At 46.5% G+C, this 26,485-nt stretch overlaps 8 protein-coding genes across 8 annotated transcripts; 3 read left to right on the top strand and 5 right to left on the bottom strand.

Annotated features, from left to right (window-relative positions):
* Positions 1-1,999: 1,999 nt before the first annotated feature.
* Positions 2,000-2,718, bottom strand: N7506_005422 (uncharacterized protein; the record flags this gene model as incomplete). Its single annotated transcript, XM_056954716.1, has 3 exons — positions 2,000-2,446; positions 2,492-2,579; positions 2,633-2,718. The coding sequence occupies 3 exons, from the start codon at positions 2,716-2,718 to the stop codon at positions 2,000-2,002; spliced, it is 621 nt and encodes a 206-aa protein (XP_056813605.1).
* Positions 2,719-3,755: 1,037 nt separating this feature from the next.
* On the top strand, positions 3,756-5,598 carry N7506_005421 (tubulin alpha chain; the record flags this gene model as incomplete). The annotated part of the gene is made up of 7 exons (XM_056954715.1): positions 3,756-3,767; positions 3,952-4,010; positions 4,075-4,228; positions 4,298-4,415; positions 4,441-4,512; positions 4,568-5,071; positions 5,129-5,598. 7 exons carry the CDS (start codon positions 3,756-3,758, stop codon positions 5,596-5,598), a joined length of 1,389 nt encoding a protein of 462 aa, XP_056813604.1.
* A 1,818-nt stretch (positions 5,599-7,416) lies between these two features.
* Positions 7,417-8,223, bottom strand: N7506_005420 (ankyrin; the record flags this gene model as incomplete). The annotated part of the gene is made up of 1 exon (XM_056954714.1): positions 7,417-8,223. The coding sequence occupies one exon, from the start codon at positions 8,221-8,223 to the stop codon at positions 7,417-7,419; it is 807 nt and encodes a 268-aa protein (XP_056813603.1).
* Positions 8,224-8,813: 590 nt separating this feature from the next.
* N7506_005419 (RuvB-like helicase) lies at positions 8,814-10,340 on the bottom strand (the record flags this gene model as incomplete). The annotated part of the gene is made up of 3 exons (XM_056954713.1): positions 8,814-9,791; positions 9,839-10,285; positions 10,332-10,340. 3 exons carry the CDS (start codon positions 10,338-10,340, stop codon positions 8,814-8,816), a joined length of 1,434 nt encoding a protein of 477 aa, XP_056813602.1.
* Positions 10,341-14,540: 4,200 nt separating this feature from the next.
* Positions 14,541-15,599, top strand: N7506_005418 (GATA-like domain-containing protein; the record flags this gene model as incomplete). Its single annotated transcript, XM_056954712.1, has 2 exons — positions 14,541-14,848; positions 14,915-15,599. 2 exons carry the CDS (start codon positions 14,541-14,543, stop codon positions 15,597-15,599), a joined length of 993 nt encoding a protein of 330 aa, XP_056813601.1.
* Positions 15,600-16,234: 635 nt separating this feature from the next.
* N7506_005417 (uncharacterized protein) lies at positions 16,235-17,615 on the bottom strand (the record flags this gene model as incomplete). The annotated part of the gene is made up of 6 exons (XM_056954711.1): positions 16,235-16,533; positions 16,596-16,742; positions 16,842-16,951; positions 17,245-17,369; positions 17,435-17,563; positions 17,613-17,615. The coding sequence occupies 6 exons, from the start codon at positions 17,613-17,615 to the stop codon at positions 16,235-16,237; spliced, it is 813 nt and encodes a 270-aa protein (XP_056813600.1).
* Positions 17,616-18,629: 1,014 nt separating this feature from the next.
* On the top strand, positions 18,630-19,885 carry N7506_005416 (uncharacterized protein; the record flags this gene model as incomplete). The annotated part of the gene is made up of 2 exons (XM_056954710.1): positions 18,630-18,848; positions 18,911-19,885. 2 exons carry the CDS (start codon positions 18,630-18,632, stop codon positions 19,883-19,885), a joined length of 1,194 nt encoding a protein of 397 aa, XP_056813599.1.
* Positions 19,886-25,526: 5,641 nt separating this feature from the next.
* Positions 25,527-25,832, bottom strand: N7506_005415 (uncharacterized protein; the record flags this gene model as incomplete). The annotated part of the gene is made up of 2 exons (XM_056954709.1): positions 25,527-25,762; positions 25,817-25,832. The coding sequence occupies 2 exons, from the start codon at positions 25,830-25,832 to the stop codon at positions 25,527-25,529; spliced, it is 252 nt and encodes an 83-aa protein (XP_056813598.1).
* Positions 25,833-26,485: the final 653 nt, after the last annotated feature.

Here is a 26,485-nt window from a genome sequence, read left to right as displayed (position 1 = left end):
TGAAGTTCAGGATCGCAAACGGTGACAAAACTCGCTGCTTAAAATGCCTTTGTTGGTTCAGAGATGACGGATGATGGCAATGAAGAGTGATGAAGATAATGCAATTAAATTCTTGGGCTTTTTTGAATTGAGAACCTCGGCAAAGGCGAGATGACCAGGGAAAGGAGAAGCTTCAATAACACTCGTGGTCTCGGCCAAGCATCAGTTCCCTCCTACTGACGTAGCAATCGGCTGGTGATCCAGGGAGCATTGTCTGGGCTTCTAGGATTGTTGCCCTGTTCTATAAAGATCAATAGGAGACATAGTGTTTGTGGGGTTGCTTGGATTGGGATTCTACGGCATTTGTGCATTTGCAAGAAATCCAAGACTTGGTTCGGTTAGAATAGAAGAATAGCCCCAGCTTTTGTGCTCCGTGTATCAGGCCATGAAATTACAGACCCAATTGAGAGCTCATTTACTTCCAAAGAATACCACAAGTTGAGCTTTGAACCATCTGTCGATCCATAGCGGACTGACCTTGCTTGGAGTATGGGTTCTTCCGGTGCAGATGTAGATAGCTTCAGTAACAACAAGTAAAGGGCGATCAAACGTACTGATAATCCCTTTGGCCTTCCCAATAAAAAATGAAAACGGTTCCTAAGAATGTAAGATCCAAGAAACAAAAGTGACGGGAGGGACTTGTGTATCACAGTCCAGTGTCATTGGGAAGGTGGTGAAAACACATATTGTTTCCGCCCAAGCCTGTTAGGGGTCATAGATTTGTTATGCGGGGAGGCCATGCAAAATGTTACGTTTTCTTAGGTGGTTTTGATGCATTCTCATCCAGCGTGGCATCTCTCACTGGATATTTCATGGATGATTCGTTGACGCTGGCGTAGTAAAGGCTCGCCTTCGACAGAAATTTTCTCTATCCGAGATTTCTGGCGATTGTCATGTTGCGTACACATGATACTCACATCCAATTCAACCTAGGAAAATTACCATTACAAACCAAAAGAAAGGAAAATATATACATAACAAACAAAACGTGCTTCATACCTGATGTTTATCGACTTTCCGGGCCAATATCCAGATGACTGATTGGAGTTGGCTGCTGAGCTCTATTTTAATTTCTCTGAGTGCCATCATTTGCAGTTCGTCATAGTAGCGATAACGGCCCGCAGCCCTGCAGATCTGCCTCAGTTTCTTGAGCGACTCGGCAAAATAAGTCAACCCTCTTTTGCTTAATGCCTTGTGTAGGATTCCATCAGATCTGGCACATGCATGCCTGAGCGCATCCACAATCTCTAGGAGAATGTAACCCGGAAATTTCAGCTCACAGCTCCAAATCGACAGTGTTTGCTGAGACTGCACAATCGCTGTGTAAAATTGTCCTTCATGTGGGTCTTTCATTTCCAATTGCACAACACATAAGAGACAGTAGATCAAAATCCCCAAAGTCAAGATCAGAATAACTTTCAGGGCTCAGAATATGATAAGAGCAATGAAAATAGGGACAAACAGATCAGTGAATACTGTCTGTAGGCAAAATTAGTACGGGAAATGCAATTCCAGGTATCTAATCACGGGAATGACAGTAGGAGGGATTTGCAAACTAACTTGTTTGTCTTCCAATAGCCTTGACTCGGCTGCCAGCCCACTGGGCTGGGTTGATGTTGCCTCAACATTCTAGGGATATGGTATTCCATCGATTTGCTCTGTTTGCCTCCATTTTCTCGGGTCTGGCTGCATGCCAAATCGCTCAATCCATAAGAAACTGTCATCGTTCTGCCATATTTCGTAGGAGAGATCTGCAGCTCCTTCTACCGTTGGATGCACCACCATTATGCGGCAAAGCGCATCTTGCCCAGACCTCGTCTTGAATATTGGCTCTTAAATCACTTGGGAATATGACAAGCCTGATGGGTGGAATCTTCCTGGTGGTGGAGGGGACAAAAGCGTGACTGTTCGACCCTCAGCTATGCGCCACGTGAAGATTGCTGAAGCCCCATGAATATGTTTACTCCATTTTTGGGCGGAAAGCTCCGTCCTGCGGCATTGGGGGTGCGCTTTCCTCATTAAAGGGTCCCATCGCAGTAGTCAGGGTATATGGATTCCAATTCTTCACGTCTCTGGCATCTAACATAACTGTGCCATTTCCCTCGAGAACAAACTCGCACATCATTTTTGGGACGTCTTCAGCGAGGACCTGAAGTCCAAGGAGACTCTCCAAGTCATTGTCGCGAACATAATCTGCTAGGTGCTTGAAAAATGCTGGGTTGACACCATCAAGGCTGGGGACTGAACCCTCGCGATCCTCGTAGGCCTGCATCTCTCCGTTACAAGTGAATTTGAAAATATGACCGTGGATCCCAGCGGGGTCAATGTCAACGATGCGAGTGAGCCTAGTCAAACAGCCGCGACGAGACTCGAGCGCAGTGCCAAGTATCACTTCATCTTTCTCGAGCTGAAAATTTCCATGGACAAGATGGATTCCAAACTTGTTCTAGACGTTGAAGCGGGCAAACATAGTTGCCAGCTGCTTCAAATGAACCACATTTTTTTCAGGCTGAACCTCATCGTTCGGGAGGAGATTATAACTGTTTAAGTAGTGGTCAACCCAGGGAACCCTAATCATCTAATTAAGACGTACAGCAGCGAAGACTGAGTGAGGCCCTCAATGGTTGGAGGAACATGAAGTCCAGGAAATGTAATGGGGAGTTGGACCGCGACTGCCATTCTGGAGGTGAACGGTTTAAAACTTCACTGGTACGATGATAATTTTTCGGGGAAGTAGTCTGTAAAACCAAGATGTTTAATGTAATTTCTCTGGGATAATGAAGGAAGAGACAATAAGTTGCGGTTTGACGGGCCTTAAAGTATTCGAAGCGAATTTCACAGGCAAGCGAGAGATATGTTCTGTTCATCAGAAGGAGTCCTTACTTGGTCCGTGCTTTAGCGCCGTCAAAACAGTTCCCAACGACACGTCCAAAAAGACCCAGACGTGTCAGTGCAGGTATACAAGTGCCGTATCCAACCGATTGACAAAAAACAAAAATACAGAGAAACCAACAAGAAAACACTAACTCAAGTTGAAACGAACGAGCGTCATCATTTTGGTTGGGCGATGCGACATCTTCTAGGCGCCTGAACTGGGACTGATGCAAGCGACTGATGACAGCGCCGGGGTCTAGAAAAGCCAGATATGAGCCTAAGTCGACACAACCAGGAACGTGCAGAAACAGTGTAGCGATGGGAGATCACACGATATTGTACTCTTGTTGGCAGCATATGCGGAGTCGTTTCCTAGTACCAGTGATGAAAGGAGTACTTAATACCAAGTCATGATGCATGCACAGTCATCTTTCACTATCACTCCACTGATTTTTCCGAAATTTCCCAAGTGCTGTAGCCCACGTGGTTTGTTCACGGGAATTCAAGATGAACGAGATATGTCAAGAAAGTCTAGATTTGTCTTTGGGCTTTCCATAATTGAGCATTGACATAGTGTCTTAGGGTAATTCACCAAGATTAAGCAACAGAGAGGTAGCTTACTGTACAACTGTGAAATGAGAGACCGCGCCTGGAGCCCTCGGACACCGACAAGATCTTGGCAGCACAGGCCCTACATTAGCGCGCTAGTAGACCGCTCTATAATTCTGCCCCACACCTGCCCAATCTGGAAATTCTCAAACATGACCACCCTCTATGACCCATATCACGTCTCTCCACCTAATATTACGCAAAAAAAGTTTCTGACTTTTCGTCTATTTACTATGCGCGGTGAAGTACGTGCTTTCCTTACATTGTTCAACGCTGGCCGTGTTGATTATTCAGCCTTGCCCGGCCTAGTTTCTTAGGCTTGAAGCGCGAAACACACAATCCGGCCTCGCGGTTTGGCACTCAATACTTTTGTATTCCAAACCAAACCCAACCCACCATATATCTGACACTCATGTGCTGGCTTGTTAGATTTGTCATATTCACGTCGGCCAGGCTGGTGTCCAGCTGGGTAACGCGGCATGGGAGCTGTGAGTCTTACTGCTTTGAGATCCATACTTATTCGGCAATGACTAACCGTTCGGTAAAATATAGTTATCTACTCGAACACAACTTGATGCCCGATGGACATATAAATCCCGATATTAGCGAGGATATTCGCAAAAGCAGCTCATATGAGACCTTCTTCGCCGAGGCCGAAAATGGCAAATACGTCCCCCGTTCGATCTTTGTCGACCTCGATCCTTCGGTATGTGACAACCAACCAGCTGCTTACCTGAAAAATATTGTGAATAACTGATGTTTGGGGTCTATTCAGCCTGTTGACGAGATCCGCACCGGTACCTACCGCAATCTGTTCCACCCAGAACAATTGATAAGTGGGAAAGAAGATGCCGCCAATAACTGCATGAGCCCCTCATATCTGAAATACGTGCGTTCGTGAAAGCTAATACGTAATAGATGCCCGTGGGCACTATACAGTTGGCAAGGGGCTCTTGGATAATGTTATTGATCGAATCCGACGTGTGGCTGGTATGTATTTTTCAAGCTCCCTTGATTACTAGCGTCTCATCTCACCTTATAACAGATAACTGCTCCTCCTTTCAGGGCTTTTTGATCTTCCGCTCTATCGGTGGTGGTACTGGCTCTGGCTTCGGTGCTTTGTTGCTAGAGCGCCTTGCTGCCGAGTACGGCAAGAAATCGAAGCTGGAGTTCGCAGTCTACCCATCTCCCAGCGTGGCGACTGCCGTGGTAGAGCCATACAATGCTGTGCTATCCACCCATAGCACCATTGAAAACTCCGAATGTACATTCCTCGTCGACAACGAAGCAGTTTACGATATCTGTAAACGCAACCTAGACATCCCTCGACCTGGCTTTGATCATCTCAACCGGCTCATCGCCCAGGTGGTTAGCTCTGTCACCGCTAGCTTGCGCTTCGAAGGCGCTCTCAATGTCGACCTAAATGAGTTCCAGACCAACCTCGTGCCGTTCCCGCGTATTCATTACCCTCTTATTTCATATGCTCCGATCATATCAAGTAACCGCAGCAGCCACGAAGGCCACAAAGTTAGAGATCTTACTATGCAGTGTATGTGCTTACGTGTCTTTTGTTATTGACTGTTGTTTCATACTGATTATTTGGCAGGCTTTGAACCCAAACATCAGATGGTTGTCTGCGATCCTTATAAGGGCAAGTATATGGCCGTGGCTCTTCTGTACCGAGGAGACGTTGTGCCTTACGAATGCAGCCAAGCTATTGCTCATGTCAAATCCAAGGCGTCGTTCAACCTAGTCGAGTGGTGTCCCACCGGGTTTAAGGTTGGAATCAATTACCAGAAGCCTGTAAGTGTGCCTGATAGCCAACTTGCAGCTGTCGACCGTTCGGTCACTATGCTTTCTAACTCCACCTCTATCGCTGAGGCCTGGGGCCGTCTCGATCACAAATTCGACCTCATGTACACCAAACGGGCCTTCGTCCATTGGTACGTGGGTGAGGGTATGGAGGAGGGCGAGTTTTCCGAGGCTCGTGAGAACCTGGCAGCTCTGGAGAGGGATTATGAGGAGATTGCCGGTGACGCTATGGCCACTGATGGTGAATTCGAGCAAGAGTTCTGAATGGGCTTATCGCCAATTTTGATGGCATTCCTAGGATTGTCTAGTTTAGAATTATATCTCTTATCCACCTTTTCCCAACTGGTAAACATGTTTTCTGCCCTCTTCAATCCGATCGATTCAAAAAACTTAATGCTACTTGTGTGTGGAAGCCCCTCGTAAATATCTATGTATCACACCCATCTTATCCACTGTACGAATACATATACAGGCTAATCCGGCCTCTACCCAGTCTGACTTTTCTCCACATATCTACAGCAAGATATTCCGCAATAGCGCAACATTAATTGCAATAATGTAACAGTAGAGCCATGAAGATTCGACGATGGCAAAGTTAGATGATGTTGTGGTCCTATTATAACACACCCCTATAAATCAAGTGGTTGTAAATCTTCTATGTATGTAGGCCAATACCTGCTGAAATATAGATTCTGTACCAGGAGGTATGTGTTTCTCCGTGGTTAAGTATTGTCGGCGATCGCTGAATCGGTAAGGTCTCGTATGTAGCAATGAATTATGATTAAACAGTTGTCTCTTTCCAAGTACATGCGTCCGCCTGTTTCATACATACTCAGACTCAGGGGCTTGCTTCTTTGTGAGCTTCTCTCGTGGATCCTGTCTAAAACGGGCTTTAGTGGTGAACTACCACTGACACTAACTACATCACTCATTCTATCGGAACGTGGTCGTTACAGTACGGACTAGTACGGACATAACCAATTGAGTACTTAAGAGTGATTTTTTATAGTACAGAAAGTGCAGAATGAATAGGGAATGAGCTTGGTAAGGTCGTTAGAGCCTCACGATCATCAAGCAGAGGGGTGCTGAATATCCCTCGGACGCACTAGTAAGATTGCGGCCCTCTTTTGTCGATAGAAAACCCTGACAGCGAACTCTGCCAGAGTTCGCCCACCCCCGTAGGAAAGGGGTTTAGCTGCCGCCGAAAATCGATCGTTATCGCCGAAACTAATAACTTCAGCAAGTCACCAACTCCGACACTTTCTTTTGGCTCACCCAGAGATGTTGGAAAAGTTTCAACCACCGGTTCCGACTGTGTGGGTATTCTTTTATATCTGTAGATGAGGTCAATTTCCTGTGACCCCTGGGTGGCTCTGGCTCTAGTCATGAATTGCCCATTAAAAAAGTGTCTGGTGTATCACAACGACCTTCCTGATTTGCCATCGCGTGTCTTCTACCCGTGTACGATCCGCTCATGAACTTACAACTCAAGTATTAGTCAAATTGGTTCTTTTCATTTTCTTTCCTTCCACTTTCATCCAAAAGACACTGGATACTTGGCCCGCCAGTATTGTTTTCTCAATTTCTTGATCAGAAAGAAGTGTGACCAACGCACATAATCCTTGTCCTCGTAGTATGGTAATGTTACAGGACCCTTAACATTTGGAGCATCTTCAATCTGTGAGATTACGATCGGACGAGACAGTGTGCCCTTGATACTCGGCATAAGGCGGAGAAAATCATCGGTTTGATAATTTCTAGCTGCCATCATTTCCAGAGAAGCCTGGTCAAGATAGCTCACATCATACTCATGCCGTATGAATATCAGGACTGATTGTTCCAATGCACTTAGATTATCATGCGATTCCAATGCAATCAGTGGGTCTGCGCCTCTGTTGAGCAGCACGTTAGCGGGCTCGGGGTTCCCGTTCTCCAAAGCGATGGATAAAGCTGTCCGCCCTCGCGAATCTTTTGTGTCTATCTGAGCCCCGCGATCAAACAAGAACATCATTGTTGCAGCGACATCCTCACGAGTTCTTTTATCGAGAGAAAATCATCGGTGCTGGCGTGTGCTATGGCCACTTAGATCATCAAAGCCCCGGGCACAATATCTTCTTTTGGCGCGTACGATTCGTACAAGGCATCAATGTGAGACCCCGAGTCCAGAAAGTACCCGACGACATCGACGTTCGTTCCTACAGCTGCGCTAACCAGCGCGGCGCGGTGAGTGGGGTTACTCGGGTCCAGAATTAGATTCTCGGTAGACAGGAATTCTTGGAAGGTTTTCAATGAGCTGTAATATGCTGCAATGTGCCAGACTGTCTGCTCGTGGTATACAAGATTCGGGCCGTTGAGCGCATCGAGGAAGCCCAGTTCGCCGTGTTTTATGAGACGCCAAAAATATGCAAGATTTCCAATTTCGGACGCGCCAGCAAGCATGTCCTTGAGTATCCAGATATCGTTTGTTTCGTCTAGATAACCATGATGCAGAAGGACCGCCATGTGCTCGGAATAGTCCCTCGCTTCGGCGAGCACATTATTCAACCAGCCCTTCCTGGCTTCTAGTAGATCATCCGGTGGCCCGCGATTGAGCAACAATTCAAAGGCGGAACACTCATAGGATATTGTGTAAGAGATGAAATTCGACCATTCGCGTCTCCAGAGTATCCTATCAAAATTTACCATCTCGTCGACGATGTATCGGGCAAGAGCCAAATTCCCATAAAGTAATACGATTCCAAAACTTCCCGTCAAATGCTGCCAATCGTGGGATGAAACCCGCATGTCCCAACATTCTTGAAAGAGTGGCAAAACATTGCAGGCTGCGATCTTATTGTGGAAACAGCTTCTGGCGCAGCCCCCACGGCCTTGATACTGAGGGCCGGTCATGATTGCCCGGAGGTCACCCCCTTTACCACATTCGAGATCTAGTAGTTTGGCATGTCAGAAAATTCTGCCAAATCCAGAATGTCAAAGAACTTCACACAAGGGATTCGCAGGCTCATCTCAATCAATTATTGTACTGTAGCTTCATGGTTTCTGGCAGCAGCGATGCAAAGATGGGACTCCGCCATGCGCTGGAAGCTCGGGCAATCAAGGTCAGCGCCGGCTTTCACGAGAAGGTTCACCATTTCCAAATCTCCCTGAATCGCTGATTGTGTGAGATATGATGCAAAGAAATCGGACATACAAATCTTTTGGTTCACATTGACCTTTCCCTCTTCGATCAAGTACCTAGCCACAGATAAGTGGCCTTGATTGACAGTGTACGCGAGAGCCACGGCCTTTTGCCAAGTTTCCACTGCTGCAGAGCTTGCGAGCCCTTTGACAACACCCAAGCTGCCTTTGTTCCCAGCACGATAAAAAGTCTCTAGAACTCTTTGCTTTAACCCTAAGGAACGGAAATTTGACTCTGAATTTTTGACTGCTTTTAAAACGGATTTTTCTCTCAGGAAAACAAATCCGCAAAGACTTGAAGGCTACCGGGGCGCTTTTTCACTACATAATGAAAGTTCAGTGGCATCGATATTGGTGGCAGTAGAGAGTTTAACGGTGCCCTGGTCACCAATTAAGCTCTGCTCATACTGTTTGACGAAATTCACGCTCCGAGCCGGGTCGTAGAACAACCGGAAGCTGCCCTGCACGTCATCGACAGTGACCTCCTTAGCCTTGCGTTTTTGGCTCAAGAGATGGGAGGTAGTAATTATGTTGATGGCATATCGTAGGTTCGACTCCTGGCCAATTTTGGTGAGGAGTGTTAGAGCATGAGGCGAGAGATCAACTTCTTCTTCCTGCGCTCGGATGGCTAGAATTTGACGGATTTCGTCGGCCGAGTATAGCTGCGTGCTGACGATCACAACCCGGTCAAGGAAATCGACAGGTAGGCCGTGAGGAGAGATATAGGTAGTTCCACGGATGCGTGCCTGGCCGCGATTACTGGCAATTATGACGATAGGGGCCAGCTTTGCTTCAAGAGCACGGTTGATGTAGGAGAAACACTCAATATCGAGCATATGTACCTCGTCAATGAACAGCACGCCAGGTATAATCTCTGCCTTGCCCTGATCTTCCCATTCAGCCACCGTTATATTGGTTTGTTGCCGAACTTCACTCCTTATCTCGCCTGTACTATCAGAGAAGAGAGCCAGAAAGTCCTTTGAACGCGAATTGACCACATCGATTTCATGAAGGCTAACGGTGTGGAGGGTTTCCTTGCGAACTTGGACCTGGCCTTCGGGGCATGGGACAAACTTGGTATCGGCGCCTATTGCGTCGTAGTCTCGAGAGCGTGCGTATGACCGGCCGAGCTTTATGACCTTACCTGAGGACTTGTCAATCGAAATCACATCTCCTGAAATCAACCGTTCCTTGAGCATGGAATCGATCATCTTGGTTCCCATTTCGTACAGTGTTTCCATGTCGGTGGTCTTGATCGTGAGCTTCCCTTGTTTATTGCACTGTAGGGGTCAGTTCCAATGGTTATCCAAATCGAGTATACACTCACACCAGTGGCACTCCGATCGATCTGAATCTCAACGACCTCGCCTTCAATCACTTCACGTTCTTCTCTAATACGGACGCCAACGGACTTCCGGAACTCCTGGGTCAAGGCTTCTGCTTTCGACATTTGCATTGAGAAGATTTCAGAAGAAGAAAGCATTGTGAAAGGTACATCCGTTCCAAGAGATTGTGCCATGCCCATTGCAATTGCTGTCTTTCCTGTGCTGGGAGGTCCCGCGATCAGAACGGCGTAGCCAGCAATCCTGCCTTCTTTTACCATCTGCAGAATCACCGCTGCGGCCTTCCGGGCCTTCTCCTGGCCCACAAGGCCCTCTGATAATATCCGAGGCTGGAGTGAGTCCGGATCGACACCGAGACCTCTGATATGCGAATGGGCGGCGATGAGGTTCAGTCCCCGTAGCTCCGTGCTTTCTGCGATGGTCGATGTTGGCTTTTGGCATCAGCGACCGGGGAAGTATGGGTATATTATAGCTCACAATTTCCATTTTGGGACCCATCTAGAGCAAGGCCCTTCTTTCTGACTGGGAAATTATGTTAGTAAAATTGCGTCAGAGCTGCGGAAAAACAAAAAAGGATGACACAGGGCAGATCGCAGATCGGCGTGAAGTCACCGCCCGGCAGATTTAAGGTTCTAAAGAAAGCGGTAATGTTCATTGCCTTTTTGGGGCCTATGGCGGGCTGCGACACTTGCGCCCAGAACAGATGCGACAGCTCTACCAAGCATGTGTCACCCCAGTAGTGGACTATGCCTCGACGGTCTGGCATGATTCACTGCGGGACAAGTCCCACCTCCGACAGTTGAACACCGTACCGAGGACCTCGCTGATCCGCATTTTATCGGCATTTAGAACAGTGGCAACCACAACCTTGGAAGTGGAAGCACACTTTCTTTCCACCCACCTACATCTCCGCCACCGAGCCCAGAGGACCATAGCTAACCTCCACACTCTACCGTGTGACCATCCCATCTGGAGCACGCTTCACGAGCCCAGAAGCGCAGAAACAATGTAGGGTCATACGCTCGCTTCGCATTAGCGGAAGCGTTGAAGACCATGAGATCGAAAGGAAAGACGAATTGAAAATCATCGATCTATGACCGTTGCCACCGTGGCGTCTCGACCCCTTCACTGAGATTGAGATCAGGGCTGACCGAGAGACCGCGGCACAAAAAGCCGAGGTTGTAGGCTCAACATCCGACAGTATCGTCTATTCAGATGCATCTGGCTAGAGCTGGCTGGGAACCGCGGTCGAACCTCACGAATCCAACCTGAATCTCCATTTGGGCGGATCAGTTTCTAGGATATGGAAAATGAGGGCGTTTCGCACCTTGGATGGAACCTCATCAGGTTCCCGCAGATGAAGGTCGCAAACCACTAAATCTTCGATCCAGCCAAAAGAGAAAAGGCGTCAAGAAATTATGTATATGTAGGTTGATGCGGGTCGATGAGGTTGAACCTCTACGAACCTCCTTGAGGTTCAGGTTAGGTCCAGGCTATAAAGGTTGGAACCTATGGGCGGTTCAAAGCCAGGTCTACATCTGGCCTACAGAGCCACTTAGGTGCCGCTGTCGTGGGCACTCGAAGACAACTTAGAGGTCATGGAAGCCCAACAGGTCCAAGTGGGACCGATGGACCGCTGGTCAGTCCATGCAGCTCAACTTATAGGCATTTTCCACGCGATAAGCACAGTCTTCAATATGGCCCACCAGCGATCAGGACCGGCAGACAAGCAAACAATAGCGACGATTCTCTGCGATAGCAAGTCAGCCTTAAAGGCGATATAGACCGCGAGAAATAGATCAGGACAACTGATCGTCCACGCGATCCTTCAAGCGGCAGCCGAGGTTCAAGCAGCGGGAGTTACGCTCCGCCTTCAATGGATGCCAGGTCACTGTGATAACCACGGAAACGACGCCGCAGACCGATTAGCTAAGGACGCCGCGTACCCTGGCAAGACACATCTCTTCCGCCCTCTACTCACCAGGAAACGGGCGCCTGTCCGCAGCAACATCTTGGCCCAGTGGGAGCAAAAGTGGAAGTCATCTGGTAAAGGTGCTCATTTGCGAAAAATCGATAAGACCCTGCCGGCGACCTATACCAGAAGGCTGTACGGAAGCCTGCCTAGGACCCGAGCGTACCTACTGACACAATTACGCACGGGCCACAACTGGTTGCCCACCTACGCTGAGATCTTCGGCTTCCGAGACGATGATTAGTGTGAGTGTGGCGCGCAGGAAACAGTCGTCCACGTCCTGGTGGACTGTCCAAGACCGAGGTAGTCGCGAAGGGACTCAAGGATGTTGAACTAGACTAGCAGGCTGGACTAATGCAGCTGAAGGAGCTATCCTGATCTACTGTACTGGAGGATATTGGTGGGAGTCAAACAAGTGAATGTGTCTGACCCAGGTAAACCCGAGGTAAAAGGATACCCTTTAAATACTGCGTGGGACCCAATTTACTATGCTAACAGCATATGTCGGAACGTGGTCGTTACAGTATGGACTAGTACGAGCATAGCCAATTGAGTACTTGAGAGTGTTTTTTATATACTATAGAAAGTGCAGAATAAATAGGGGATGAGCTTAGTAAAGTCGTTGAGAGCCTTAACGGTCATCAGGCAGAGGGGGTGCTGAATATTCCTCGGGCGCACTAGTAACATTGCGACCCCCTTCTGTTGACAGCATAGAAACCTCTGTCGTTCAGGATTAATCGACACGTATATCGATTCCTATTGGTTCATCCATGTGGGATAACAATGAGGCCATAATTGTGGGTTTTAGCGATGTACTTCGGGAATTTGATGCCCAAGAGAATAGACTTAAGGATAATTCTCCATAGACTGACAGCACTCCAGCATAGCAGCATATATATAGAGCGAGCTACATCGGGCAAATGACATATTCATCGTCATAAACAGAGAGAACATTTGCGGAAATATTGACCTCAGCAAAAATTACCGTCAACAAGAGTTTTCAGAGTCCCGCAGTTTCACGTTTTCGCAGCGTGATCGATCCACGGTCCAGCGTTGACTTGACGATCACAGCTTTAAACGTTGAGATACGAACTGCAGCGTGATCACCGTCACCATCATCATTTTACTGTCGGCACTGACTGTGGATTTGAATTCTAAGCCGATCGGTCGTTTTGAGTTGTGAGGCTAGGATCTGGTCAACGCGCCTTCCCTTGCGTGAGTCACGGTCCGCGCCGGGTACCTGGTTCGGATCCGCTGTAGACCTCATTGAAGCGCGGTCGTACACATTGCTTATAGTTACTGTGGAATTCCAAACATTACATCCTTGCCCTGCTCAGTTTGTTCATGTCCTCCACGACTTTACCGTCTGTCGAATATCAAATTCTCTTTACTGACCTGAATCAAGGGCTCAATGAGGTGCATCTGCAAAGACTTTATTAGGAGCAAGTAGATGAGTCGCTCGAGCTCGCGTAATAAATCTGAATCAGACAAGTGCCAGCGATCCCAACGACATTGCATCTTTATTGTGGAATCACTCCGGGCATCTACATATTTCCACGGCTGACACCTCGAATTGATAATGGAGTGGTGTTTACTCTTGAGAATTGTCCTTGATTCTATTCTCTTGGGAATTCAATTCTCGAATTGCATCGCAAAACTCCATAATTCTGACCTCGTTGTCCCACGTGGATAAGCCAATGGGGATCGCCTCACGTGTCGATTCCCCCTGATCGGCTGAGGTTTCGTAGGCATAGTAAACCGGGTCCCAAGCATGTATTTAAAGAGCCTTTTTTTCCAGGTTTTAACTGGATTAGACAAATTCAGTTCTTTGATTCTCACCCATACCTTTCCGTTCAGTAGATCAGGATAGCACCTCCATGCTGCATTATTCTAGCCTGCTAGTCTAATTCAATATTTTCCTTAAAAACAACACTAGGGCTGCTTGTATGGAGCTTCGTCTAACATCATGCGACGGAATCACGTCCATGCGACTGCGTAGACCACGGCATATAGCTGCGATTCCAGGCCAAAACAATTGACAGTCCTATCCACTTGCGATCGAATATCACGGAACTTTGATCTCATTTGGTCAGCCCGCGGAGGCAATATCCGTCACGTGTGTCCGACATGGCGCACGAGAGGCATCGCCAACGCGACAAAAACGTCTCAGTCCAGGACGTACGAGCGTCTGCTAGCCTCTCCGCGCAATATTGAGACCCATCTCAAAGCAATATACCTTACTTTATACTTACCGGATCGAGATGATCGGCGGGCCGAGAATTGGAATTGCACTGGATTGTCAGTCAACTGAACTTGTTGTTTCTTGCATTACTAGCCTGCGCTGCTAACGAAATTCCCACCTCCTTCCATATCTACGGGCCAACGCTCACACCGAACAAAGAATTGAAAAATGGGTCATCCCCGATCGCCACAAGCCTTGATTTGCTTCTGACAGATGAAATATTGTATCCGTTACGTCACCTGGGCGAAAGAAATTCGGGGAAATTACGTTCCTCCCTTTACCACCCTCCCCCACCCGCGACCGTCAGCATTCAAATTTCTCCTCTGTTCCCCCGAACGCTTTAGCACAGTCGCTTCCACCATCTCTACTCAATCCTGCCGTTCCCTAATCTGCCGTCCAGCAAGTCTCCTACTCTCCCGACACATCCACTAACCTAACGTTAGAAGATAAATTGGTTCGGCCCTAGTACAACATGCCACCCATAACCGGCACGCAGAAAGAGACAGTGTACGAGAGTGACGCGTCAATGGAATTCCACCTATCGTCCTGGAACTTGCAAGCTCCAGCTGCAGATGACACATCAATCGAGGACGAGCCGTCCGGACACGTGGACTATTTCTCTTATGGATGGAGAGAGGAAGATATCTGGTCTTCCTGGCGCTATGTGGCCAGGAAGAAGAACGTGTATAGTAATGGGGTAAGACTCGAGAACGCATCTTGGAGGATATGGGCCAAAACAAAGGACAATCTAGGGATCATATCACCGGAGAGCCTGGACTGGTGAGTTTTCTTTATCCTCCGAAGGGTTTCCCGGTCTATTGGTCATCTTGCTGACTTTTGTTGTAGGGTCAAAGACTCTGATATCACCTGGCTCTACGGACCGCTGAAACTTCCTGGCAACATTGCTACCGCTATTACTTCTGTCGCTCCGAGCCGCCTAGGGACGCCAAACTCTACAGGACAAAAATCCATTCTAAAAAGGAAGACAGTATTGGAGTCAATCCTTCAACGATCAACATCTCAGCAGGTGTTGCTTCCAGAGGCTGGAAACAGCCGCGGTCAGCCCTTCTCTCGAAAGCGCAACACGAATTCAAGCCAGCTCCATCATTGGCTAGGGGGCTCAATATATACACCAAGTGGTATTCTCACTACATTCTTATCATGTGGAGTGGCACCTACAGGAGAAACACGCCATATTCACTTCAACGAAGAAGTTGCTCAATGTATTGTACTTGATGCCAAAAACGTCGACAAGGACGAGTGGCCCGATTTGCGTAACAGTGTATCATTAACTGGCAGCGTGGTCGTGGCAAGACGTTTACCAGACAAGAAATCATTGGGCAGCTGCAACATCTCACGCAATAGCTTCAATGGTAGAGGTAAAACCATCACTCGTCTGCCCTCGACTACTCTCCAACATTGCGGAGACATCCCAGAACCCTGCATCGAGGCAGTAATCAATCGGACGCCAACAATCTCAATCCTCTTCAAATTATGTCAATGGCTGTCACGCTCGAGCGCGACGTGCTGATGAAGATTAACGAAGCATCTCGTACGTCTTTAAACGCGGTATAATTTGACTCATTTGCTTCATTCCTCGAGGTCGCGCCCGATCAGCTGAAGCCATTACAGCTACATGATGGCAAGTAATCCAGGGGTAGAATGGGATTCTCGAGATATTCTGAGGGTAGCGATGATAGATCGCTTATGTCTGCATCGTATGGGGCTAGGTTCTGTACGATTTGCTCTCCGAAAGCTGGGGTGCAGAATATGACTCCTGTCATTAGTGGTGATGTGTCTGGTGCAACGGCAGCCAAGACTCCAGACTCCACTAAGATCAAGGCGGCAAACCAAACGCCACACAACAAATAATGTTTATGCTTTTTGATGAAAAATCTAGATAAGAAATATCTTTCTAAATTCAATAAACTAGAAAGATAATACCCATTCGTCGCGGGTCCTGGAAATAGCGTTGAATAAGGTAAGCACATTCAGTATTCTAGATCCACTTCCCGGTCGGGGACAGTTTCACCGGTAAACTCCTCATAATATTTTTCCAAAGCCGCCAGATTCTCCCGAGCCTCAGTGAACTCACCCTCCTCCATCCTCTCGCCCATATACCAGTGGACGAAGACACGTTCGGAGTACATAAAGTCAAAATTGTGATCAAGACGGCCCCAGGCCCCAGGCCTCAGCGATAGAGGTGGAGTTGGAGAGCATAGTGACTGAGCGGTCAACAGATGCAAGCTCGCTACCGGGCACGCTTATGGGCTTCTGGTAGTTGATACCAAGCTTAAAACCGGTTGGACACCACTCCACCAAGTTGAAGGACGCCTTGGCTTTGACATCAGCGACAGCTTGATTGCATTCGTGAAGCACGACGTCACCGCGGTAGAGAAGGGCCACAGCCATATACTTGCCATTGTGAGGATCACATACAACCATTTGGTTCTTGGGTTCAAAGCCTGCCAGACAATTGGTATATATATGATAACCATTTGAGAATGAATGACACGAAAGCACATACACTGGAAGGTTACGTCTTTGACTTTGAAGCTTTCGTGGCCGTTGTAGTTATTAGACATGACAGGAGCATATGAAATAAGAGGATAGTGAATACGTGAAAATGGCACAAGGTTGGTCTGAAACTCGTTCAAGTCGACATTGAGGGCACCTTGGAAACGCAAGCTGAAGGTGACAGACCTAACGACCTAGGCAACGAGACGATTGAGGTGATCATATCCAGGCCAATAGATGTCTAGGTTGCGCTTACAGATATCGTAGACAGCTTCGTTATCAACGAGAAAAGTACATTCGGAGTTTTCGATGGTGCTGTGTGTGGACAACACTGCATTGTGGGGCTCTACCACGGCAGTAGCCACGCTAGAAAACGGATAGATCGCGAACTCTAGCTTCGACTTTTTATCATACTCAGCAGACAGACACTACAGCAACAAAGCACTAAAACCAGAGCCGGTCCCACCGCTGATAGAGCGAAAGATCAAAAAACCCTAAGGGGAAGCACAGTTATCTATTATATGATGAGCTTAGAGGTAAGGAGTCAGGGAAGTGTTGGATATACACACCAGCCACACAGCGAATTTGGTCAATAACATCATCCAAAATCGCCTTGCCGGTAGTATAGTGGCCACGAGCATCTATTAAAATTGGTTTACCTAAACACACGGATTTCAGGTATCAGAGGTGTCATGCAGTTGTTAGCCGCGTCTTCTTTTCCGCTTATCAATTGTTCTGGGTGGAACAGATGGCGGTAGGTACCAGTGCGTATATCGTCAATGGGCTATACCACCGCCAATATGTTAGTTATCCCAATTAATTTCAAGTCCCAAATTATTCGACACATACCGAAGGGTCAAGGTCAACGAAGATCGAACGAGGGACGTATTTGCCATTTCCGGTCTCGATGAAAAAGGTCTCATAAGAGCCACCTTCGCAAGTTTCATCGGCAACATCGGGATCTACATTCCCATCGGGCTTCAGGCCATGTTATAGCAGATAACTATATCATCGTGGATCGATTAACCATTGCCGAATAAATCATGAAATAGTAAAACTCACAGCTCTATGTAGCCTCATATCATCATGGCATTACCACCCATGCCTTTAGTTAATCAACTGCGTGAAACCATTATAGGAAAGCATTTTCAGAATGGTGTAAGACCAAATAATTCGAGCAGATCTTAGCTTCCTCTAAGAAATCAAAGTACTAGTCTTCAGCACCACGAATAGGTGTCTGTCTTTCACTGAAGGACCCTTGCTACAAAGGCATAGAGCTCATAGTGGCGAGCTATGAACTAAACTTGACTTCACTTGCACCTAGCTTTTTAGATGAGCAAAGGTTTATTATACGACGGGGGAATATGCCGATCACATCTAGCTTTTTCTTTTAATGAAAAAGAAAAGATAGGAAAAAGAGAGAAAATTAATAAGAAACCCCGCCAAGGAACATTACTCGAGCGTACACTCAAAATCACATGTCAGTGTGAGTGCGTTCTTCTGTTTTACTAGATTCAACAAAAACGGGTCTGGAGACTAAAGGATATTTTGTTGGGCAGGCTATACCCAATCCAACAAACGAAAATCTAAAAGCTTACTTATCGTACTCTACATCCATCACTCTGCTTTTTATTTATTGTCAAGTTATCCATCATACATATTGCATAGGCAAATTATAAAAATCGCTATGATCGGAACATCTACTGTTGATTACTTTTTTATTCGGATTTGCATCCTATTTCTTCACAACATTGCACTGATCAGCACTTTATATAGCATTCAGTTACTCGTCGGTCAATTCTTTCACCTGCCGGATCATTCCGAACGCATACCCTACCCTATCCATATCTGGCTGTCTGCAGAGGCAGTCTTTTTCACCACTGTCATCATACCGCTCAAATATGCTCACCGCCATTCTACTATCTACCACAGATCCTTATCCGCGGAGAGCAGAGAGAAATTGTTTAATAGTTGTAATGCGAATGTGCCAAATCTGGAGAAATATCTCAGCCGGTGGCTTATGGTCTCAGGAGCTGAACACATTATGCGTGATAACGTGAAAGACTTTATTAGATGGTCATTGTTCGGACCTGAATATACCCAAGGGAAAGACCAGCAGAATGAGAGGGAAATCGATGTCTATACAACAGACATTGAGAAGCTGATTGGACGAAAATTGCCACCGGGAAGGATGGATGTGAAAGGCCTAGGTCAGCTTCTGAATGAAGCATGCGGTTCACATCGAAGTCTGCTATGGTACACGGTCAGTTATACCTCTCCTCTCTGTGACAGAACCCTATCAAGCTGATATTTCAATTCACTCAGTGCGTCTTTGTGGTTGACACAATAATTTACTGCAAGATGTTATACAATGGATTCCACTTTCATCGCAATTCGCTCTCGCGATTCTTTAACGTATTTCCGTTTCGCCCTCTCACGATACTCACGACCTACCGATCACCGGCGCGGCATCTCACATACTGGCACCGACAGCATATGTCCAAGAAACGACTACCCATACTATTCATACATGGTATTGGAATTGGCATGTACCCTTACACGAGCTTCCTCCGAGACCTCAGGTGTGAATTAGAAACAGGAGCGGCCGAAGATAGTGAGGTTGGCATAATCGCACTTGAGATCATGCCGGTAAGCTCTCGGATAACTTACCCAACTCTGGAAAAGGACGTGATGATCATGGAAATCATGGAGATCATGCAGTACCATGGATGGGCCAGATTCGTACTTGTATCTCATTCTTATGGTTCCATAATCGCTGCACACCTTCTCAAGTCTGATCGTTTTGCTCCACTCGTCGGGCCTACGGTCTTTATCGATCCGGTCTCATTCCTCCTCCACCTGCCTGACGTGGCATACAACTTCATAGCCCGCCAGCCAGCCCGGGCCAATGAATACCAACTATGGTACTTCGGAAGTAAGGACATAGGAGTTGCACATACATTGGCCAGGAGGTTCTCCTGGATCGACAACATCATTTGGAAGGAAGACCTTGGGATAAAGGCGGAAAAGGACCAACAGGAGGGTAGAAATGTCACAGTTGTTTTAAGTGGAAATGATTTGATTGTGGACACTCAAACAGTGGGAGAGTACTTGGTGGGTTCATCAAAATTCGGGGCAGTTGACAAAGAAGAAGCACAGCCATGGAAAAACATGCCTTGGGTTGGATACGGGCTTGAGCTGCTGTGGTTTGAGCAATTGGATCATGCGCAGGTTTTTGATCTTGAGAAAACGAGGCGGCCAGTCATTAGGGCGATCTCTGTATATTCAAACGCAGGCTGAGAATGCTTTGTTCGGAACACAATTACACATTGTACCGCATCCATATCTATATCTCAGCCATTCTCCTTCCATCCTCCCCGTCAAATATTTTAGGGAGCTCAAATCTCTAAGGGAGCAGCGCGCTCTGGTCGCGCAACCGATAATAGTTTCACTCGACCAATTAGTACCACCGTACTTGAGATCCGCAACAGTGAACAAAGCTATCACGGAGGATATTTGAGTGGTATTTAATGGAAATCCGGGTGTGATGCGAAAGACCAAGACAGCGGTTTAAGATGGTAAACTCCCAGCGGTTGATTGAATGTGTTCAAAGCTTATTGTGACGGTTAGCCATTGCTTTATTATGGCCCCTGACACCTTTCGATTTGTGTTGTTGCTCAGAGGTATGTGTTTTATATTCCAGGGGACACGAGGCTATATACATACAGTGAAGGCATCTACTTGCATCGTGTATTTATTCCACGCAGAAAGAAGTGGAAGCTTCCTAATCTGCACCAGCATCATATCACAACATTGCGGAAAGCAAGGGCATAGTATGATGTGCTCGACCAACCCGTTGAACCTTGGCCCAATGTTGTCAACACTCAGTTTTCGAACTTGTGATCATGAAGATACGCTAAGTTTTTTTGAAATTTTCTTTTAAATTTTTTTTAAATTTATTTTGAACTTCTTTTTTGACGACTACAAGTTCTGCAATGTTCCATTTGTCGGATTTCTGAGGCGTTCACAAAGGAAAAGAGACGTTTGACTAAAACATGTATCCTCAATAAGCTTTCATCTTTGGCCCTCAACATCGTGAGGCTTGATCAGTTTCCCTGACGGACTATCCCTATTGTTGAATACACTGTCAACAGCCTGCCGAAATATAACAGAATTCCTGTCAAAATCTGACTACATCAATCAACAGTTGTGTTGATCGTAAAACCAATTACACAGTAACCTGCATCTATGCATTCTATAAAACACCAAGGATCGATGGAAATGGTGTTGTTCATACCATATGGCGGGAAGCTAGAACAGAACAGTTAGACCTTGAAGGAGGTTAGCATGCACCCCGATAAAAGAAATATGGTCTTCAGGTTCGCCACGACAAGCAGCTATCCCGGCTACACTTTTTCGAGCAAGCACTAAAATCATCTCGGGAACAACTTAGCGGCGTACTTGGTGACTAGAACCACCATTTGAGACTCAATCTAGTAGGTTTGCCGGACAATGCAAGAGAAAGGCGAAGGACTATCCCTCTGGGGCAACATGTCCTATTTTGCCAGCATAGAAATACTATAGTTGAATTTGCAAATAATGGACGACTACCGCCTGGAAAGCATCTTCTATCCTTAAAAATGACTATTTACAAACATAAAGCATGGAATAGCTTCAGTTTCAGTTGATTCTCACTCGGAAGCGTGGGCGAAAAATCCCTCACTTTTGATTACCCAATATTTTATGCACAAAAGCCTCGGATCGAGAGATACCGTCGTGGGTAGCGCAGCTAGCAAAGAAATTGTGAAGTGACTGAAATGTGGCAGAGGATCCATACGAGGCCAAAGAGATAGCCGGAAGCTATTGCCTGTTGCGCCAGAGTCATGCCGGAGCGTGTCTAGCAACTGTCCGCGTACCCGACAAAGAGTTCCCAGGGCCGTTTCAACCCAGGGTAGGAAAAACAGGTGCTCTCCTATGCTCTCACTAGATTTCCAGTTCAATCGCACTAGTCGAAACTCTATCCAGTCTACTTCTTTAGGGAAAGCGAACGCTGACATGTAAAGGAACAAGTCGCTAGCCTGAGTAGACATGGACAAAGTGTCTGGACGAGTCGACTTGAAGGCTGACAGCTTGTCAGAAGTGGGATGAAAAAGGCATTCGATCAAGGAAGACCCTGACGTCTCATATCCTGTAGGCTCACCCGTATCCGAGAGAATCTGCCGAGAATTCCTGATTCGTTGGCGATACAGGGAGGTGGGGTCGGTATGCCAGAGTACTCATGCCAGATGGCGTGAAGGTCGAGATCCAAATCACAGTCTACCAATATTAGCACAAAGCAACCACTGAGACAACGGACACGGACCATTCGTGTTCGATTCGTGCATTTTAGTTCAAGTCGCCGTCAAAGGCTGGTGGCATATTAAAGAAGTGTAGAAAGTAGCAATTCGACGAGGGTTGGGAGGGACAGAATGCCGCAGGCTGAGGAGAGATTCAATCTTTCTTCTAACGCTAGCTCATCGCAGACTAGGAAAGCTTTATGGCCAGATTGTAAGTTCTTGAAACCGAACTGATTGGTGTATCAACAGCAGTGAAACGTTGGCACCCCATCACCAAACCCAACTGAACTTCACCGGTAGTTATATGGGCCTCTAAACAAAGAGATGAGATTTAGGACAGAATTCGAATAGATAACAGAACTTTTCAGATGTCGTTATCGTCCACGAGCGCTAAAGAACACGGAGACTCCATCAAGGCCCATCAACATGACAGGCTTGAGTATCGCTCGCGTGCAATGATGAAACCACACCATTACAAAGTGCTCGAACTGCTTGCTTTCGATCCCACGGTATCAATGCTTGCTCATTGCAGAGCTGTAGAAGGATGTCGCTGTCGCTTGCGAGCCACTCTTTTGACTCATGAAGCTGTTGATACTCTTCCTCGAGTCGTATCCTTTCGGCAGATTTGACAAAATAGCATCCCCATAAGGAAAAATACAAATCGAGCAGTTGGAGGGATGGAGTAGCTAGGGTGTGATCGTGTTCTAAAAGCTTCGTGAACTCCGCCGCAAGGGAGCCGGGTGTGCGCACCGAATTTGCTATCAAGGAGGGCATGACTGACCCCATGTTCGATGATTGTGCCGTTTGAAGATTGCTGTTGGTGGATTGAACGACCTTGGAATTCCGAGCCCACTCTAATTGGTCGAAGTCAAGGATAAAGATCGAGGCTTCGCCGATTTTCCATTCCTTCAACGAGTTAAGCTATTTCTTTCCAAGAACAGGAGGAGCATCCGTATGAACGTATTGGACAATAGCCATTTTATTCTTGCCCATGTCCTTGGTGTTCTAGATCTATGGCTGCAAGTTCCTGGATGACAAGCATACATGAAGGCCTCACCCGCAAATGGAAATTCAATGAAAGGTGACAAAAGTATTTTAAAAGACGGTTGGCCTGTTCTGGACCAGCATCGAAGGAGGCTACTGGGCAAGTCTTACCAGATCCAAAATGACTATTTAGGTAATGCAATTTTCAGTAGGATCCGAATTTTATGTACACCTCAAGCTTTCGGCTTAAGCCGCCGGGAGTTAATGAATTGTGTGCATGTACATGTGTACACCTAAAGCACAGGGCCCGCACGTCATGTTGGCTCAGAAAGGATCCCCGTTGACGATGGAATTTGACTTCAATTCACTCAATTCTTGCTCGTCAAAAACAGATTACTCCCATACGATGAAAACAAGCTGATTTTATCCGCGCACTGCATCAACCTTCGTCGTTACCGAGAAATATTGAGGAGGTTTTGCAAGAGGTGGCAAATGAGCAGCCTCCAGAAAAGGAGTTTGTGCCGGCTTTCCGGAGCTCTACAAGTACTTCTGGCACTGTTAGCAACCACTCGATGCAATTATATATTAAGCTTTGAAACAAAATTTCCACATCATTCGAATAAAGCAGCTCTGACTGGGAAGGAATTCCACTGGTTATTAAGGCTGATAGTGAGCGAACACCATGTGCTGCAAAGCGTATTACAAGCACTGAAAATCCTAAAGTCAGCCCTGGAGGTTTAAACTATGAGCCTATGTATATAATCGCTTGGGCTACTACAAGTTAACACAAAATCAAGCATGTATCTTTGATAAAAACACCGTAAATTATAGTAATCCCATCTCCAAACGCTTTCCAATTAATCCCCAGTTCCAAGCCAAGACACCTCAAGCTAATTTCAGCCCATTCCACAGTAATTGTCTGCTGCTGGCAACGAAAAAGATGTCATTGTTATACATGTAGCACTGTTGTTTGTCGTTTCCGTATAAGGTTTTACGCAAACAGTGGAAATAACGAGAAATATCGGCAATTTGGTAGGATTTTTACCCACCCCCGATACCTAGCTCTTGTCTATGCTGCACCTCCTCGACATATACGGCCTCTGTCTACACTGGTTCGATACACTAGCTGGTATACTGGCTATTTAAAGAAGTTCCCATCGTAAAACTAATTCTTTCTCCCTTCTATCGCTTTTAATATTTAATTTGATTCTTATTCGTTACAGGTATCTGTCGAAATTCGAGGCCCTTGATAACGTGATATAATTCATATATGCACACATGAGCCTTTTGAAAAACTCTGATTTGACTACATAAAGAGATGACTTAGTGTCCATAGATCGCTGGTATTTTGACTAAAAGAGTCAAGCCTCTTTATGGTCCTCGTGGGCCTGCTTTAAGAAGGCCAGCTTTTGAGAAGCTAACTTTACGATATCCTCTGTCGGGGTTCGACCCGAGGCCAGCGCTAACGGGGTAGAGTCAAACCCCCATAAATCTTTATCGTTACGAGGAAGTGCCTCTTCTTTTCGATAAGATTCTTGGATGCTCAGTTTCCGTTCTGAAGTCGGGGCATTTGATGATGTGTCTGACACATGGGACTTGGACCGCTTGGTTTGTGGAGCAGATTGTTCATAACTTGAGATGTTCCCACTTCGATTATTTTATCTATCGAGCCTTTTGCCACATCGGAAGCAGCCTGGAGATAGGTTTGACAACGATTCAGGGTCAGAATCGAATCCCCAAAAGTCTTGTCCCATCGTGTGTCTTGGGATTAAAGGGCGGCGGCCGAGGTGTGTACGTTTTCGTTTGGCGGACTTGTCAACGAGCGAACGAATCCTGTATCTGGATTATAAGAACGGGCCGAAATTGAACAAATTGATTGAATGAGTATGATGTCGGTAAACGGATAAAGAAATGCCGTTCTAAGGTGCAGACTCGGGATCCTTTATCCCCTTGCAGTGAAGTTGGTAGGATATATATCCTATTCTTACCCCCTGTTTGAATAGAAAAGTACAACATGTGGGAAAACTTGCCGACAAGTAGAAAGTGAAGAAATGTACATCATAGCGTCATGCACGGGTAAAACTTGATCAACTGAATAATCAGATTTTCGCATTTAAAAGTTGTAAACTAATAATCAATTGCAAGGAACATGTAACGCTTCCTACATCTCACCCACTATTAGGCCCATTATCCTTGTCAAGGATAGAACATGCATGGGGATCTACGCTAATAATAATCAGGACACATTCATCAGGCTTCTTTCGGCGCTAGGTAGTACAGGTTCTATTCTGGGAAGCGGGGATCTTTGGCCAAACCGCATTTGGATTAGCGCGGTACAGCCTGGAGTACGACAAAGAATTTGAGAGAGCATAGGGAGAGATCAATACGATTTTGAAGATTACTATAGCCTTGTCTTCCCATGCTACCCCAAATTCGGTCCGCGACGAGTCCACGAGCGACAGAGATAAGTTGGTTGTTAAGGCGACGCAAGAACGACTTCGTGCAAGGGATGCGCTCTGTGGTTGGGGGAAACCGCATTGATTCAAACCGGTTTAGCAGGTAAAGAGTGCATTCCACTTGTATTTGGGGCCTAGATTCTAGTGCCACCCACAAGTATCTCGTCAACAGTATCCAAGTTCCAAAGCCTCTTGTACGGCTTCAGACAGGCTGTTCGACTCCTGGATGAACTGGCGTAGCTCCTGAATTTCCTCATCGTTGCTGCGATATATATCCTCCATCAACGCGAGAATAGCGAGACGATATAGTTGTTTTTGGAGATGGTAGAATACGCTAATATCTGGCCGAGAAGGCATTTCGCCACCATCCCCACCATAGTCCTTGAGTGGGGCTCGGTGTCCTATTTTAAACTCTGTCAAGTTCATCTACACATTACAACATAAAAGTGTCCTACCTAGTGATGTAGCCATGAATGAAATGGTAGGCGGCTAGCCAAAAAAACTATGTGTTGACACACGTTCAAGTAGCAACGGGTTTGTTGAAGCAAGATCGGTATCAGTAATCTATCGTTTTTATGAGGTCATTGGAGAGGGTGATTAATAAGGCATCTTCTATCGGACGCAAGCGTCGTAATTCCGCTCCAGTAAAGGACATTAAGACTGTCATGTAAAATATGAGGTTTGCACATAAGATCCAGGGGGCCGCGGCCATACCAGCCACATCGTGATTAGATTACCCTATTTCAACTTCGCGATTGTGTGTGGTGTAATCAATTTCGAAAATTACTGTGTACATAGTAAAATCACACAAAGAGACAAAAGTTATGTAAGGGATGTGATTGTTGTCATTTTGTCCATGATACATGGATGGTACCTGGGCTAACGTAAGGCCGCACGTGACTTTACACTGATGCCTAGACCTCGCCAAACGCGGGTTTGGGTTGGGTTTTCAATTTCCTTACCCGCCCATGGGCAACCCACCGCGGGTTTTGGCCTTGATGAACCCGCCCATGGGTTCTTGGCGGGTACCCGCGGGTTGCCCAAAATACCCAAAAACATGCATAAATCGTGGATAACCCTGATTAGTCATCTAGTGTAATTTTGGTCATTTATTTCTGTCACGC

The sequence above is a fragment of the Penicillium brevicompactum genome (assembly GCF_028827555.1).
Source record: "Penicillium brevicompactum strain IBT 35665 chromosome Unknown utg000003l_segment0_segment0, whole genome shotgun sequence".
Lineage (NCBI taxonomy): Eukaryota > Fungi > Ascomycota > Eurotiomycetes > Eurotiales > Aspergillaceae > Penicillium > Penicillium brevicompactum.
The sequence above is the reverse complement of the archived record's forward strand: the minus strand, read 5'-3'. Positions and strand labels throughout refer to the sequence as shown.